The sequence below is a fragment of the Jaculus jaculus genome, chromosome 1 (assembly GCF_020740685.1).
Source record: "Jaculus jaculus isolate mJacJac1 chromosome 1, mJacJac1.mat.Y.cur, whole genome shotgun sequence".
In the NCBI taxonomy this organism is placed as follows: Eukaryota; Metazoa; Chordata; class Mammalia; order Rodentia; family Dipodidae; genus Jaculus; species Jaculus jaculus.
The window spans coordinates 18,845,780-18,863,411 of record NC_059102.1 but is presented as its reverse complement, the minus strand read 5'-3'; the positions used below and the strand labels follow the sequence as shown (position 1 = coordinate 18,863,411).

General features: G+C 37.5%; 1 protein-coding gene across 2 annotated transcripts in view; it reads left to right on the top strand.

Moving 5' to 3' along the window:
* The window catches only part of Atrnl1 (attractin like 1), a 752,002-nt gene that overhangs the window by 174,409 nt on the left and 559,961 nt on the right, over nucleotides 1-17,632 (top strand). For both annotated transcript variants that reach the window (XM_004659313.2, XM_045148305.1), the window contains exons 15-17: nucleotides 6,702-6,883; nucleotides 11,107-11,320; nucleotides 13,806-13,994. In XM_004659313.2, coding sequence (XP_004659370.2) covers nucleotides 6,702-6,883; nucleotides 11,107-11,320; nucleotides 13,806-13,994 — 585 coding nt within the window. The remainder of the gene's footprint in view (nucleotides 1-6,701; nucleotides 6,884-11,106; nucleotides 11,321-13,805; nucleotides 13,995-17,632) is intronic.

The window sequence follows — 17,632 nt, the reverse complement described above, 5'->3', positions numbered from 1 at the left end:
ACTAACAATATGCAAATGTGTCACTTACTCTAAATAAAATCCAGTAATTTACTGAAAAAAAACCCTCTGTATTATAAGAAAAATGACTATTGTATGTATGAATAGAAGTTTATTTGCTGTATATATGATGTTCTCTACTCTTATAGAATTGTTTAATTATGGAAAAATGACTTAATATTTCCCACTATCATTTCAGAATCAAATTAGTATATCTTTGTATTGCATTGTATTTGAATGCTTACTTTAATTAAATTTAATTTAGTTATTTTTTAATTGATTTTTTAAAATTTTTATTAACATTTTCCATGATTATAAAAAAAATCCCATAGTAATTCCTTCCCTCCCCTGCCGACACTTTCCCCTTTGAAATTCCATTCTCCATCATATTACCTTCCCATCTCAATCGTTGAACTTACATATATACAATACCAACCTATTAAGTACCCTCCTCCCTTCCTTTCTCTTCCCTTTATATCTCCTTTTTAACTTAACTGGCCTCTGCTACTAAGTATTTTCCTTTTCACGGAGAAGTCCAATCATCTGTAGCTAGGATCCACATATGAGAGAGAACATGTGGCGCTTGGCTTTCTGGGCCTGGGTTACCTCACTTAGTAGTAATTGATTTATTTTTTATTAACAACTTCCATGATTATAAACAATATCTCATGGTAATGCCCTCCCCCCACCTTCCCCTTTGAAACTCCACTCTCCATCATATCCCCTCCCCTCAATCAGTCTCTCTTTTATTTTGATGTCATGATCTTTCCTCCTGTTATGATGGTCTTGTGTAGGTAGTGTCAGGCACTGTGAGGTCATGGATATCCAGGCCATTTTGTGTCTGGAGGAGACCGTTGTAAGGAGTCCTACCCTTCCTTTGGCTCTTACATTCTTTCCACCACCTCTTCCACAATGGACCCTGAGCCTTGGAAAGTATGATAGAGATATTGCAGTGCTGAGCATTCCTCTGTCACTTCTTCCCAGCGCCATGAGGCCCTCTGAGTCATCCCAAGGTCACTGCCATCTGAAAAGGGAAGGTTCTCTGCCAAAAGTGAAAGCAGCATTAATATATGGATATGAACACTAAGAGAAGTGCTTACTGGGCAGTTTGATGAGTATAGTATATACATTTAGCCAGACAGCAGCAGATGTTATACACCTAGGGCTCATGACTACCCCTGTTGTAGGTTTTCAGTATCAGGGATGTATTTCCTCCCATGGAGCAGACCCCCAGTCCAATTAGAGGGCAGTTGGTTTCCACCATGACAGATGTGCCACTATTGCACCCGTTGGCTCATTTGGACTGGCTGGCCAAATATAAGGCTTGCAATGTTCACTGTTGACTATGTTCACTGGTGATTTCTGTTTCTCCCATTGAACTGCATGCAGAATGGTTTCTTTCAGCTTTCTGTTAGCTGGTCTACATGGAGGAGGTTATCAGCTCAGTTCCAGCAGGATTTATCAACGTCATTGAAGTCCAAGTCTTGAATGCTTAATTTTAAAAATTGCTATTTGAGGGGCTGGAAAGATGGCTTAGTGGTTAAAGCACTTGTCTGCGAAACCTAAGGATCCATGTTCGATTCCCCAGTACCCACATAAGCCAGATACACAAGGTGGAACATGCTTGTGGAGTTTGTTTGTAGTGGCTAGAGGCCCTAGCATGCCCATTCTAACCTCTGCCTACCTCTCTCTCTCACTGAAATAAAAAAAATACAAAAACAAAAAAGAAAAATAATTGCTGACTGAGTTGTGACTTTTCATTAAAAAATTATTAAATGGATTTTGGCACTAAGTACGCCCTCATCATTTTGTACCACACGTTGTGTGAAGCGGCATTTGCTACACTGACGATTATAAACTCAAAATGTTGATCAACTCTGAAAAATGCTCAAGAGACTCTGTTTTGCACTATCAAATATTCATCCACCATTTAATTTTTCATTTTATTTTATTTATTTGAGAGAGTATTGAGAAAGAGAGAATGAATTAGTGCAGACATGCCAGGTCCTCCTGCCACTGCAAACAAACTCCAGACATGTGCCACTTTGTGCATCTGGTTTATATGGGTACTGTGGAATTGAACCCATGCCATCAGGTGTTGCAAGCAAGCACCTTTAACCACTGAGTCATCTTTGCATTCCGCAATTTAACTTTTTATGTAAAAAGAAAGAGCACATCTCATTTATTAGTGTGTAAATTTACCTTCATCTGTGATAAATGGTAAATTTATATAAGCCACAATTATTTTAAAGTAAATTTCTTCATAATTTATTACTAGGAGATGTTTGACTTATAAACCTATTTTATATATGAACCTGTTTGCTATGGTCATGTAAAAATCTCTCAGGCAATAGGTCATGGTGCGTGGAAAAGGCTTATGCCTTGTACTCAAGTTTGCAGTCTTAGTAGACTAGTTGTAGAAGCATAAATAAAAATACTGTTGCTTTTGGGCTGGAGAGATGGCTTAGCGGTTAAGCACTTGCCTGTGAAGCCTAAGGACCCCGGTTCGAGGCTCGGTTCCCCAGGTCACACGTTAGCCAGATGCACAATGGGGCACACACGTCTGGAGTTCGTTTGCAGAGGCTGGAAGCCCTGGCGCGCCCATTCTCTCTCTCCCTCTTATCTGTCTTTCTCTCTGTGTCTGTCACTCTCAAATAAATAAATAAAATTTAAAAAAATACTGTTGCTTTTATATCAGACATTAGGGAGTTAAAATTATAAAACAATGCCTCGTAATTTGAAAACTGGAGAATATAGTTTTTAAACATAAAATCTATTTTAAGTTTTAATATTTTACCTTCTACATTTTATTGAAAAATTTAAACATATATGAAATGGAAAAACTTGTAGAGGATATGCAAAACCCACACCCAGGGTTCTATAGTTAAAGTTTTTCTCAATTTTCTTTAAATCCAATGGCTTCATCTACAGTACTTCATTTCTTTATAAGCCCATTGCAGGTTTTGACACCAGGGGACTTCATTTGAAGTGTCAATGGTTTTTGGGTTACAAGGCATTCTAGAAGCTGGAAGAGCACATTTGAAATGGGACTTACAATTTGTTACTCTAAATTATATATATGTTTTTATATCTCAAGTTTAATTTTAGTGTAGTCAAAATCAATAGGTGTGACAAACATGTATCAAGAAATATCTAAGGGACCTGTTGCAGTTGGGTTCGCATTGTTGGTAGAAATCACCCAACCAAGAGCAGCTTGTGGGAAAAAGAGGTTTATTTTGGCTTACAGGCTCGAGGGGAAGCTCCACAATGGCAAGGAAAATGATGGCGTGAGCACAGGGTGCTCACCCCCTGGCCAACATAAGGTGGACCATAGCAACAGGAGAGTGTGCCAAACACTAGCAAGGGGGAGCTGGCTATAACACCCATAAGCACGCACACCCACAATACACTTCCTCCAGGATGCGTTAATTGCCAAATCTCCATCAGCTGGGAACCTAGCAGCCAGAAACCTAAATTTATGGGGGACACCTGAATCAAACCACCACATTCTTCCCTTGGCCCCTATAATCTGATAACCATACATAATGTAAAATGCATTCATCCCAACTTTAAAAGTCCCCAAAGTTTTTATCGAATCCAATGATGTTCATCCATCTCCATAGTCCAAGAGCTTTTAATTGAGCCATAATACCAAAAAATCCACCCCCCAAACCATAATGGCACAGAATAAACACTCACACTGCAAAAGATGGCATTGGGCATAGCAAAGAAATATTCAACGAAATACAAGATTTAAAACAACCAGGGAAAACATCAAACTGTAGCTTCAATTCCAACAACTTTAGTCAATGACAAGTCTCCAAGTCTGATAATTCTAATCAGCAACATGTCTCTGGTATCCTAATTCTGCCCCTCTAGCTCGGCTACTAACAGTCCTGGAAAACCTCATCCAGGGCCAGCAGCTCTCCTCGGCAGCCATCTCATGGTCCTGGCATCTCCACTGGGTCTCCACTGCAACCCACAGTTCATCCTCATGGCCCCATAGGGTCTCCATGCAGGCATCCAGGAAACCTGCTTCACACTGCCCATGGCCGTTTCCAAAACACAAGACCGTGTGGCAAACTCAATGACCCTCTCTTTCTTGTATTTTATATACTCCACAATACCAGGTAGGGTGCCAGTTTGTTAGTCCTGGGGGCAATAAAGCAGACTTTGAAGAACAGGCACTCCTTGAGCACTCAGGCCCCTTCAAAAGAGTCTGCATTCTTCCTGTTGCTCCAGTCAAGTCAGCTGGCCCAATCTCAAAGGTTGTAATCTCTCAGTTGCAGCTGAACAGCCAGCAGTTCACTCAAAGATTTTTTTTTTTTCTGTGCTATATCCCTCTGCCCACACCACTTCCTTGCTACGTAAAGCAACCCTGCATAAGTTCTCAGGACACGGGCATAACAGCAAACTTCTCACACAAACTGCTAGCCCAGTCCAAGCAAAGCTCTTTCTCATGCTCATAAGCCAAACCTCACAGTCCATAGTTCTTACTGCATTCAGGACTTTTAGCTCTGGCTAGAATAGTCCATCAAGCTGTACTTACAGCACTGCAAGGTATCTCTTAGGCCAAAGTTTCAACTCCTTCCACTTTCCTCTTGAAAATCAGCTCCAAAAGGCCAAAGCCACACAGTCAGGTATCTAGCAGCAATCCCACTCCTCAGTACCACTTTACTATTGCAGTCAGGTTTGTATTGCTGGTAGAAATCACCCAACCAAGAGCAGCATGTGGGGAAAAAAATAGGTTTATTTTGGCTTATAGGCTCGAAGGGGAAGCTCTGCAATAGCAGGGAAAACAATGACATGAGCAGAGGGTGAATATCACCTCTTTTGCCAACACAAATTGGATAATAGTCAACAGGAGAGTGTGCCAAACACTGGCAAGGGGAAACTGGCTGTAGCACCCATGAGCCCACCCCCAACAATACACTTCCTTCAGGAGGCGTTAATTCCCAAATTCCCATTAACTAGGAACCTAGCATTCAGAACAGCTAAGTTTATGGGGAACACCTGAATCAAACCACCACAGAACCCTCAAAACCTTTTGAGAGTTAAAGACCAGAGTTCAAGAATTAGTGTCTTAAAACAGTTTTGTAAAAATTCACTCCTATTTCTAAGTCTTTTGATACATAGTGAAAAAACCTTTTAATATGATAAAAATTAGAATACAATCTAAATACGGGTTTATGTGTTCCTGAGACATTGCCTTATTACTCGGTACACGCTGTAGTATAACAGTTTAATATATGTATAAACCTATGTATTGGATAATAAGTGTTGTTTAAAGTTAAATCTAGACTAAGTAAAATAATATTGCTGAATAGTATGTTTAAGCTCTTGAATGATATGACAGTAGACAGCAGAAAAGCAAAGATGATATAGCTTTTTAAAATAAAGATATGTGAAATGAGTTGTTACACTCACAATAAAAGAATCGAGAATCAAACTCCTATCTAAACAATGTACCTGAGCCACAGAAATTGACTTTTGTGGTCTATTAGTGTTGTGTAAGGAATTGTTTTGACGTTGTTTTTGCTAATTCTTCCTTCTGCTCTGCACTCCTCTCTGCCTCCATCCCACTCATCCTCTTTTTTTTTTAAATTTAATTTATTAGTTTTCTTTTCAGTAAATACAGGCAGTTTGGTACCATTATTTAGGCTCATCTGTGATCTACCCCCTCCCATTAGGCCCTCCTTGTTAATGAAAATGGGTCGTGCATTGTGGAGTTAGCCCCCAGTTATTAGTATGATAAATGTCTCTGCAAGTCATGACCCAACATGTGACTCTGACATTCTTTCCGCCCCCTCTTCCGCAAGATTTCCCTGAGCCATGTTGGGTTCATTTTTGGTCTGCTTCAGTGCTGAGGTGTTGGCGGCCTCTGAGGCTCTGGCTCTCTGATTTGGTAGGAGTTGATTTTTCTCTGCGTTGGTCTCGTTCCCCTTTGTGCTGGTATCCGGTTCACAGGAAAACATCACCCTTGCTTATTTCACCAGTTGTCCTTAGTTTCAGTTGGGCCCCTTTTGAGGTATGTTGGGGCAGCTCTCTTCTTAGGATCTGCATCTATCTGGAAAAGAGAAGCAGATTCTCCAACGGAGAGTAAGTTAGCACCCGGAAAATTGAGATAACACTTACTTTTTTGATAGACAGTTTGATAGGTGTAGGCCCTCTTATACCCCGTGATTGATGGTAGCTTGAGATTGTAGCCACTCACCCTCTTAATAGTGTCTCACTACATAGTTCAGCCTCGTATGAACTTGCTGTACAGCCCAGACTGTCCTTGAACTTGCCATTCTGTCACCACCTTCTGAATGCTAGGATATAGGACAGGCTCACCTTGTCTGTTTACTCTTTAAATGATCTTAGCTTTGGTAACCTGGACTTGGGGAAAATATGGTAATAATTTTATTTTATGAGATATCGCATGCATATATCCTAGACAACACAAGTCTTAGCTATTAATATGTTTTAAATAGAACTATGGCTTATATTAAGAATTAAATAAAAATATGATCCTATGTTTTCATGTTTATCAAACAGATAAGTTTTATTTAGGAATTCACATTGAGATATTTTAAAAGTTACATTAAAAATTATTATAATTTAGGCAATGTCTATATTTAAATTTATGAAACCATTGAAAGATTTATATGCTTTTCTACAATCTGAAAATAATATCCACTTTTTTTTTTCCCTCTGACTAGCTCATCTTTGTGGAGAAGGATGGAGTCATATTGGGGATGCTTGTCTTAGAATCAACTCCAGTAGAGAAAGTTATGACAATGCAAAACTTTACTGTTATAATCTTAGTGGAAATCTTGCCTCTTTAACAACTCCAAAAGAAGTAGAATTTGTACTGGATGAAATACAGAAATATACACAACAGGTAAACTCCATATTTGTTTTGTGGGAATGTTACGATGATCCTATAGTTCTTGGAAATTATTCTTTAAAAAATATGACTGAATATTTTGAAGGAAAGTACAACTGATTTCAAAAGTGAAATATAACATGATGCGCTTTGCATGTGTATTTTTACTAGGTTATTTACCTCATGCTTTTACAATAAACAGTTGTATTACCTTACCAGGATGCCATCTACAATGAAAGAATTCTTTTAGAAACATGCATTTGAGAATTACAGCTTTTCTATGTATAGTGTGACACAGATGGTTTTAGCTAAGAAAATTGTAGAACAACTATTATGAGTTACTGGCTATAATGTTTTTTGATACAGCTGAGTTCTACGCAGTACAGTAGATACTTCACAGAGGAGCAGAGCACGCCACCCTCTGGACATGCTCTGCATAGCTACAGCTTAATGGCAAGTCCACTCCCCCAGTTCGGTTGTTTATTTGTAAACTAGAGTGGTAATCCCAGCAGTCTTTAGTATTATTTGTGGGTAACAGGTGAGATATTACCTGTAAAGTGTATTGATTCGTTTTTGTGTGCTTAGTATGATTTTCATGATTACATTTCATTTCTAGATTATTTCTTCTGCCTTCCTCCCTCCTCCTCTTCCCCCTCTCAGTATGTTGTAGTCCCGACTGGCTCCACCTCTGTCTTCTGAGGGCTGGGATTATGGGTGTACACCACTGTGCCTGGCCCAGACTAGTGCTTTAGTTTTTTCATGATGAATAACTTTTGTGTGGGATATTTTCTTTTCATTGTTACTTCCTCCCGTAGGTTCTTTTGTGGCATAACTGTGTATATTTCTCACAAGTCCTAATCGTGCATAATATAATTTTGAGAAGCAGGTTCTGTCTATAGGATCAAAGCTCACAAATTTACTAACAAAATTGGCAATTTGTCTCTTGACTTTTTAAAGTATTCACATATTTTTTTAATTTTTAATTTTTCACATAAATTTAACAAATCTTTTTTTTCAGTTTTAATTTTATTTTTTTTTCTTTTCACAATTTTTATGAACATTTTCTGTGATTATATAAAATATCCCATGGTAATGCCCTCCCTCACCCTCCCTAAAGTATTCACATATTTGAAAGTGTATCTCACAATACTTACTGGCTTCATAGCAGATTTATTCTGTGGCTGTGATTAACAGCATGAAGCAAAAGCTATACTAATTAAATTTGTATGAACAAATGACTCATAAAAACTATTATTTTGTGAAATGTAACAGTTTTCCTCAGAATAATGGACCAGTATTTTTTATATATTTATTGAACATTCTGCTCATTGAGAATATCTATCTATATCTATATCTATATCTATATCTATATCTATATCTATATCTATATCTATATCTATATCTATATCTATATCTATATCTATATCTATCTATCTATCTATCTATCTATCTATCTATCTATCTATCTGGAGAGAGAGAAAGGGGGAGAGAGGGAAAGGGAGAGGGAGAGTGGGGGGCAGGCAAACACAAATAGACTAAGTGAAGTGCCGTGATCTTCACACTCAATGTGATACGTGAAGTGAAGATCCAGGCACACACCTCATCAGTCATGTTGAGGGAATGTTCTCTGAGCAGCCCTAGCACTAGGGTTTGCAGGACTTGACGCTGGCCAGTACTTGAAGAAGTGAAAACAGCAAATGCTTTCCTTTTCTTCTTGTAACTTGTCCTGAGATCTGCCTGTTTAATGACTGAAAGATAAGATCCATGTAGTAGCAGGTGAAGGATACTTACTAAATTTAGTTCTACTCTACAGATTTGTAACACAACTCATTTTTATGGCTTTATATAGGCATATGAATATACAACATAAAGTCCTTTATATTCTCGTTATGTTAAAACCTTCATTTTTTTTAATAGATACATGAGGGACAGTTATACCCTAGCAAGTGAAAATTACTTATACTAAATTCATGTCACTTATAAAAGCTTGTTATTTGCAACTTTTCATTTTTGGATAGTAGAAGGTAGTAGAATTTGTCATTAAAATTCTATTGCTTTTCTTTGTTTAAAGTCTGTCGTTTTTAGTTGTTATCAAATAATCTTATGGCATAACCTCAAAGTGTTTTAATTTAGAAGTCATATATTTTAAAAATTATGGCATCTAGTTTCTTACCCATTAATATAAATCATAGAGATTGGAGATTGGACTAATAATTACTTTGTATATGAAAATGAACTTGTATTTGGTAGTTTGCCAACTATCATGTATTAATGTTTTGCTTTATCGGAAAGCTGAGCTTTTTGCAGGATTTAAGTGTGAAAACTTCTGTAAGGAGATATCCATTAGGCATATCTTTATATAAAATGAATTATATCCTGAGTCACTGTGGTTGTATAAACTTAAGATAACCCTTCTTTGGCAAATAAAGATCGACAAATCCATGCCCTTTAAGAAGATATCTTGGATCAAATGATCATTCACTTATCGGAAATGGCGAATGAAACGTTACAATGATTTATGGCGTGCTGAAGTAAATTCTCACAGCTTAGTAATTTATCTTTCCTTTTCTACTGCCTATCTGGGTCATTTACTGGGTAATAGTTACTTTAAATGCTTTATCACTGGCTTCATTTTCACTTCTCTTCTATTCCGCTCAGATTCTTATCACAACGAGTTAGGGAGTAATATTTCATTTTTAAATGACTTGTCTTTACAATAACTAGTTAGGAAATATAGGAAGAATTGCTGTAATGTGAAACACATTGTTATGTAAGTACCACACACTAACTGATTGCACCATTGGCGCCATGAAACACATTGTTAATCTAAAATATGTATGTTTGTTTGATTATCCAAGTGCTATTAGTATATAAAGTTTAAAAATGGTACAGCTTTTTGTTTTCAAAATATCTCTCAGAAAAATATTCAAAATGATTATAATGTGAACCATGGAGTGTTTTTATAATTAGAAACACTGCTAAATACCATCTCTGTCTCAGTACTGTTCCAGATGGTGCAATATAACCATTTTTATTTTAATGACCTTTGTTTAACGTAATTTACTGATTCATTTCTATGTGCACTGTACTTTATTAGCAATATGAGATATATTCTCATAGCAGATATTCAAAAAGTATTTTAATTTTATACAAGAAATACATGTTGAGTGTTTATTCTGTGAAATTTGTTATACTTATATACTTACAAATTTATAGGTCTGTGGTTTTTTATTTGCACAACATATAGTAGAATAAATACTAGATAGAAGTATCTTAGTTCTACATTGTTAGCGGTTAAGATGTCCTGGTGCTACAAAAGTAAAAAATTAGTAAGAATGCTGTTTTGGAGCCATTTTTCAACATAATAACTATTAGTATCTTAGTATCTTAGAAAATACATTTTCTGATGTGTTAAGATAAAAGTATCTACAATTTAACAGAAGATTTTTTTCATAGGATTAGGATACATCATAGTTTTTGGTAAGTGATTAAAATAAAGTATATAAATTCAGGATTTGTTTACTTTCAAATTAATTTTGAAATATCAGTGAGATCATTAACAGTGGCTTTGTCAACTTATATTTGTCAAAATTTCAATATAACCTCAAAAATGTGTTAATTTAGAAGTTATATATTTTAATGTGAGATCTATTTTTGATCTCATAGTAATGAAAGGAAGATGATATTAGTTTATCCAAAACTGTATAAAATCCCAAAGACAGCAGTGGGTGACTGAAGGAGGAGCCCATCTGCTCTTTACTTACTTCTTGGCTGAAGTCTTGCTACAAAATCTTGATTTAGACTCCTTATACTCTTTGTTGATTCTGCTTATCTTGAGGGTCTTAAACCCATAGCTGACTAATACTTTAAGCTGATAGTTATGACAATAGCAATATATTAACTCTTTAAATGATTTTGCATCACAATGTAGATATTTACATCAGGTCATCATGTCTACATTTTAGAGAGGAGGAAACAATTTAATAAAGGCTAAATAAATCACCCCGATTATGAACCTAACCACCAAGTCCATGCTTTAAAAATAGGGATCTATTTTACATCATCTTCAAAATATGCTGGGATTATTGATGAACTTTGGTATCCTAAAAGTGATTAGAAATGTGGTTCTCTATATTTTCAAGTGTACCTTTTAAGGATAATGAATCATTTGTCAAAGAGTAAGATGCAGTAGCTTTGCATCTAACTTTCTAAAACACCTCATTTCCTATTGTTTTCAGAAAGTGGCACCTTGGGTAGGCTTGCGCAAAATCAATATATCTTACTGGGGATGGGAAGACATGTCTCCTTTTACAAACACGACATTGCAGTGGCTTCCTGGTGAACCAAATGATTCTGGATTCTGTGCTTATTTAGAAAGGGCTGCAGTGGCAGGCTTGAAAGCAAATCCTTGTACATCTATGGCAGATGGCCTTGTCTGTGAGAAACCTGTGGGTAAGTCAAATGACTCACTAAATCAGTATTTCTTTAAAACCATATTGTAAGCTCTCTTTCCAACATCTCTTTCCAGATGTAGTCTGATGTAACTTATACTGTCATTTTATGATACTTCTTTACTGATATTTATTTATTAAATATTTTATTTTTATTTATTAGAGAGAAAGAGAGAATGGGCATTCCAGAGGCTAGAGCCTCTGGAAGCAAACTCCAGATGCATGTGCCACCATGTGCATCTTGCTTATGTGGGTCCTGGGGAATCTAACTTGGGTCCTTAGGCTTTGCAGGCAATCACCTTAACCACTAAACCATATCTCCAACCTCCTTGATATTTAGTTTTGGTCACAATCCCCAGTTATTATTGAACTCAGCATTAAGTTGTGAAAATAAAAGTTTGTTGTTTATATAAAAATTTTCAAATGAATATTTATTTATGAGAGAGATGAGAAAGAGAGAGAGAGAGAGAGAGAGAGAGAGAGAGAGAGGGAGAGAGGGGGGGAGGTAAAAAAAAAAAGCAAACAAACAATTCAGTGGTGTGAAAAAAAAATCCAGATGCATGTATCACTTTGTGCATCTGGCTTTACATGGATGCTGGGGTATTGACTGAAACCAGGATTTGTTGGCTTTGCAAGCAAGTGCTTTTAACCACTGAACCATCTCTAGAACAGAACTTTATTTTATGGTTGATATACTATGATTATGAACAGATGGTTGTAGTTACAGTATTGCAATAACCTATTCTTAATCTGTTAATGTCTTTTGCTTTTAATATAATAGTGTTGATGGAAAGATTTGTCCCTAATATTAATGACTAATTGAGACTCATTTTAATCTTGTATTATTTTTATTAGTAAGTGAAATAATTTTTTACAGCTTGGAAAGAAATATAGAATTCTTTTTAAAATTACATTTCTATTATGGATACACATATATGTATATATACACATATAAGCACATACCACTTAACCATTTGAACCACTTTTTAGTATGCATTGTGAGATATTAAGTACATTATACTGTTGTGTAACCATCACTATGATCCATACCCAAATTTTATTTGTTTTTGAAAAATTGCAACTCTGTATTCATCAGATAATTACTTTCATATCTCTCCCCTCTACTTCCTGGAAAGCACCATTCTACTGCTTCAATGAATTGACTACTCATATTAACTACCTCGTACTGTAGAATAAGTTGTAAGCTTTTGTGATTTCCTTATTTCCTTAGCATCATGTCTTCACATTTAGTCCATGTTATAGCATTGTGAGAATCTCCTGACTCAAGACTAAATCATAGTTCACTGTATGTGTGACTCACCTTTGTCCATGCTGTCCTTAGTGGACTATAGGGCCGATCCTCCCATCTAGCTAATAAACATGATGCTATGAATATGGGCATAGAACTATCTGTTTGAATTTCTGATTCCATCTTTTTGGATATGTAGTCAGCAATAAATTTGCTAAATCATGTAGTAATTCTATGGTTTTTTTTTTGAGGAATTACTATACTGATTTTAACAGAGTCTGCATCATTATACATTTCCACCAGCAATGCATAGTTTCCAATTTTTCAAAATTGTCAACAGTTGTTATTTTCTTTATTGCTTTAAAAAATTATAGTAACCCTAATGAGCATGATAAGTTTTGTATTTTATATTTTATGGTAAGTATGGTAAGTATTTTGAGTTTTTTAAATATATGAGACATGGTCACTGAGAGAACATCTAAAAAGCTGGGAATATTTATGGATTTATGGAAAAATTTTGGCTGGAAAAGTAAATAATGCTAAGGTATATAGTATTTGCAAATAGAAAAAAAAACTAGCTTACTCATTATATTACCTCTTGCAGTTTTCAAAAGTATACAACTTATACTTCATAAAGAATTAAAAATTAATAAAAACACCAGGCATGGTGGTGCATACCTTTAATCCTAGCACTCGGGAAGCAGAGGTAGGAAGATTGCCATGAGTTCGAGGCCACCTGAGACTACATAGTAAATCCTAGGTCAGCCTGGACTAGAGTGAGACCCTACCTTGAAAAACAAAAGAACAGCAACAAAAAATCAATAAAAAATAAAATAAAAAAGATTTAAAAATCAGCTGGGTATGGTGGTGCAACACCTTTAATCCCAGCACTCAGGATACAGAGATAAGAGGATCACTATGAGTTTGAGGTCAGCCTGGAATTACAGAGTGAGTTCCAGGTCAGCTTGGGCTAGAGTGAGACCCTGCCTCAAAAAGAAAGAAGCAAGCAAACACACAGAAAGATTAAAAATCAAAGAAATGATAAATTAAAATTTCAAATTAAATGATAAATTTAAATAGTATAGGTTTTGTCATCTTCATTTTCATCTAAATCATAATGTTATAATGGTGAACCTGGCTTCATTGAAATTTTTCCTAGATAACAAAACAAGCAAAACCCATGTATGTGTGTTAAAATAAAGCTAACAAATGAAATAAACTTGTTGATTTGTTCCAGTTAGTCCAAATCAAAATGCAAGGCCATGCAAAAAGCCCTGCTCTCTGAGGACCTCATGTTCCAACTGCACAAGCAATGGCATGGAGTGTATGTGGTGCAGCAGTGCAAAGCGATGTGTCGACTCTAATGCGTACATCATCTCCTTTCCATATGGGCAGTGTCTGGAGTGGCAAACTGCCACCTGCTCTCGTAAGTATTCAGAGGGGAAGAGTAATTAAGCGTTTGAGGAGGTTTCACATGCTGAGGAAACACTGTCACAGCATGGTTATCTGCGTCTTGGTAGTGTATTGTCATTTTGGATTCCACTGATATTCTGCCCTAACCTGACAGTTTTTGTGACACGTGTGGTGGTACCCCTACCCCGAACCCTGAGTTTAGCACGCGGAGAACACCAGTGTCCTGATGGCTCTCACTTCATGGACTGATCTAAGTGACCTTTAATATAGTTCTCAAGACTACTACTTATTTTTTTTTTAAATTTCTATTTACTTATTTATTTGAGAGAGAGAAGGAGAGATATAATGGGCACACCAGGGCCTCCAGCCACTGCAATTGAACTCCAGATGCATGTGCCACCTTGTGCATCTGGCTTACTTGGTCCTGGGGAATTGAACCTGGGTCCTTTGGCTTTCCAGGCAAGTGCTTTAACCACTAAGCCATCCCTCCAGCACTCAAGCCTTCTTTCCCTTACACAATTGGTGATTTTGAAAAACTGACACCAGGAGTCTTGTGGGTTCCTTAGTTTTTCTGTTTCTTCATGATTAAAATCACATGAACATTTATTTTGGCAAATCTCACTATCTCATCAATGGTGATGTACCTGGTACAAATGCAGGAGGCACAGTCTGTGCTTTACATGAAATGTTATGGCAGCAGGACAGGAAGAAGAACTAGCTCTTTGCTGGGCTCATGTTTGATAAAAACTGTAGGGTGAGGATACACCCCACTGAAAAAACTGAAGTTTTGATTAGGTGTCCAAGTTTATGATAAGCCAGGATGCCTTTATTTGAGCAAGGCAATACTTCATTTACTTGCTGATGCCTTAACAGATAAAATGGGGAAAAATGTGCTTTGTTTTTCTGCCTTCCAGTTTTCAACTCTTCTGAGTGTTAGAATGGATGCCTCAGACATGTTTGGCTTTTATTTTTCCCTTCCTGTACTCTTACTAGTAATAAGCAATGTTTGAATAGAGTGAATCCGACCAACGTGTCTGTGCACTGGCTCAGGTACCAAAGGAAACTGGAGGATGGAAGAGCCACTTGGATAAAGCTAGGCATGGGTGTGGATAAAGGCATTTTCGGAGTGGAGGAAGAAAAGGTTTTAGGTTTATAGGTGAGGTGAATCTTCTCTAGGGGACATTTATTTCATTTCCACTTCCTTTCTCCTAACAATTCTGAGTTCTATACTGTTTTTTTCTCTCTTCTCATCCCATCTTCACAACTCTTAAGGCTAGTCCATGTTTTTTAAAATTGTTTTTTGTTTAATTTTATTTATTTGAGAATGATAAAGAGCGATAGAGAGCGAGAGCGAGAGCGAGAGCGAGAGCGAGAGCGAGAGAGAGAGAGAGAGAGAGAGAGAGAGAGAGAATGGACGTGCCAGGGCTTCCAGCCACTGCAAATGAATTCCAGATGCGTGTGCCTCTTTGTGCATCTGGCTAACGTGGGTCCTGGGGAATCGAGCCTCGAGCCGGGGTCCTTAGGCTTCACAGGCAAGTGCTTTACCACTAAGCCATCTCTCCAGCCCTAGTCTATGTTTTTACTTCAGTCCACTGGCTTTCTTCTGTTCACTTTTTTTCCTCTCTCCCCAGTTGTGCAAGGAGTTTGGACTACACTTCAGCTTTTCCCCCGTAACTTTGCTCGTTATATTTAGGACTTTCTTATAAGACCCTTGACTTTCGTACAGTCCCTTTGTAGAAGCAATCAGTTCTCACATAATTATGATGAAGTACAGCCAGCCATTTCAGCAACAGTATGCATTGTCGGTTTGGCCATATTTCCTCCCCCTGCCCTGCCATGTCTCCTGGACTGTATTGACCTGAGACCTATAAGGGTTGGACTTTTTTTACTCCTAGGATCCAATGGACCTAGATACCATGATCACTGAATTACTACTAACCCTTGTTGCTTGAATAAGTTACCTTCCCGGTTAGAGTTACCTTCCCAGCAGGCTGCATAGGCAACAGGATTGAAGTTCACTGGCTGTCCAGGCCTTTTATCATTCCCAGGCAAAACTAGTATTTCCTCCATGTGGGGCACTCCTGTTGCTTAGCTGAGACAAATGGGACACAGTGTAGGCTGGAATGTGAAGCTAGGGTTTGCTCCTCTAGGGTCTTGGCAGGGAAGAGAGAATGCTCATGCTGGGTAGGTGTCACGTGCAGAGCTTCTTGTTGCTCGCTGTCTCCTGTGCGAGCCTGTGTACTGGCAGTGATGTCGTTGGTGACATAAAGTGGCCTTGTTAGCATAGAAGACATAACTTGGACAGAGGTGAGTACTGAAGACCTGAGACAGTCTTAGCCTCTCCTGTCTGTGTCTTGCTTGTCTTTCCGCCAGCCAGATATTAAAGAACTCATAGTCAGACAGGCATGGTGGCTCACACTTACAATCCTAGCATTCGGAAGGGTAAGGCAGGAGGATTTCCATGAATTCAGAGGCAGCCTGGGATACACAGTGAGTTTTAGGACAGCTTGGGCTACACAATAAGACCCTGTCTTGAAACAGTAACAATGATTGACAATAACTCTTTGAGTCCATTTATGTCGTTTCATAATTGGCCAGACCACATTATATTGTTTCAGGAATGTACATGTGGGTAATGAAAGTAAAAGTTACTGTCATCCAAGTGTTGTAGTAGATGCTGCCGAGAGGTTGGCCGTGCTGTGAGAAGACACAGTACGTTGGCTTATAATTCCTTGTCGATCAGTTTCCTTCATGCACCATGCAGCATGTGTATGTGGGGCGGGGAGGGGCATGCCAACTTAAGAGAGGATAAAAGGTGGAGAAAAGTGAAAATAAAGCCTCTCAATTTCCATTCTCTCAAGGATGTTTTAAAAATTACTTAAAGTGACGCCTAAGCCATCTTCTTTGCTTATCATTTATTCTTGTATCCCATTCCTTCTTTCCTTGGTGAACCATACTTTTTTTTTATTGTGGTAAAGTACACATAACATAAAATGTACTAGTTTAGCCACTGGAGAATAGTCATTAGCAATTCTAAATAATCTAATGGCACATAAATTTGGATTTTTTACATGACTCAAAGTGTTTTTTTTTTTACTTTCACAGGAATGTACAACTGGCTGTGCATGGATTATAAATAACTTTCCCCTGAACCCCTTTTGTAGCCAGTGCTGGGCAAAGTGCTCTGAGGCCAGTGTACTTTTATTTCTTTGTAGGATATCGTTTTTCTTTCTTTCTTTCTTTGGGAGATTTCAAAGTTTTCTTCTTTATTGTTGACATCCAACAATTTTACAGTGGCTTTAAAGAAGATTTAGAAGTATTTTTATTTATTTGAAGAGACAGAGAGAAAGGGAGGGAGGAAGAGAGAGAATGAATGAGCTTGTCACTGCAAATGAACTCCAGACGCTCATGTGCTATTTTGTGTATCTGGCTTTCCATAAGTACTGGGGAATTGAACCTGGGTCCTTAGACTTCCCAGGCAAGCACCTTACCTGCAAAACCATACCTCCAACCCTGCATCTTTTTTTTTTTCAAAGAAAGAGTGAGTCTAACTGTTTAAGCACAAGTTATGAATTTTACCTTTTCCACTGATAAATTTACTGGGAACAACTAAACACTGCTCCGAGGTCATCAGCTGGGCATACATCGGTC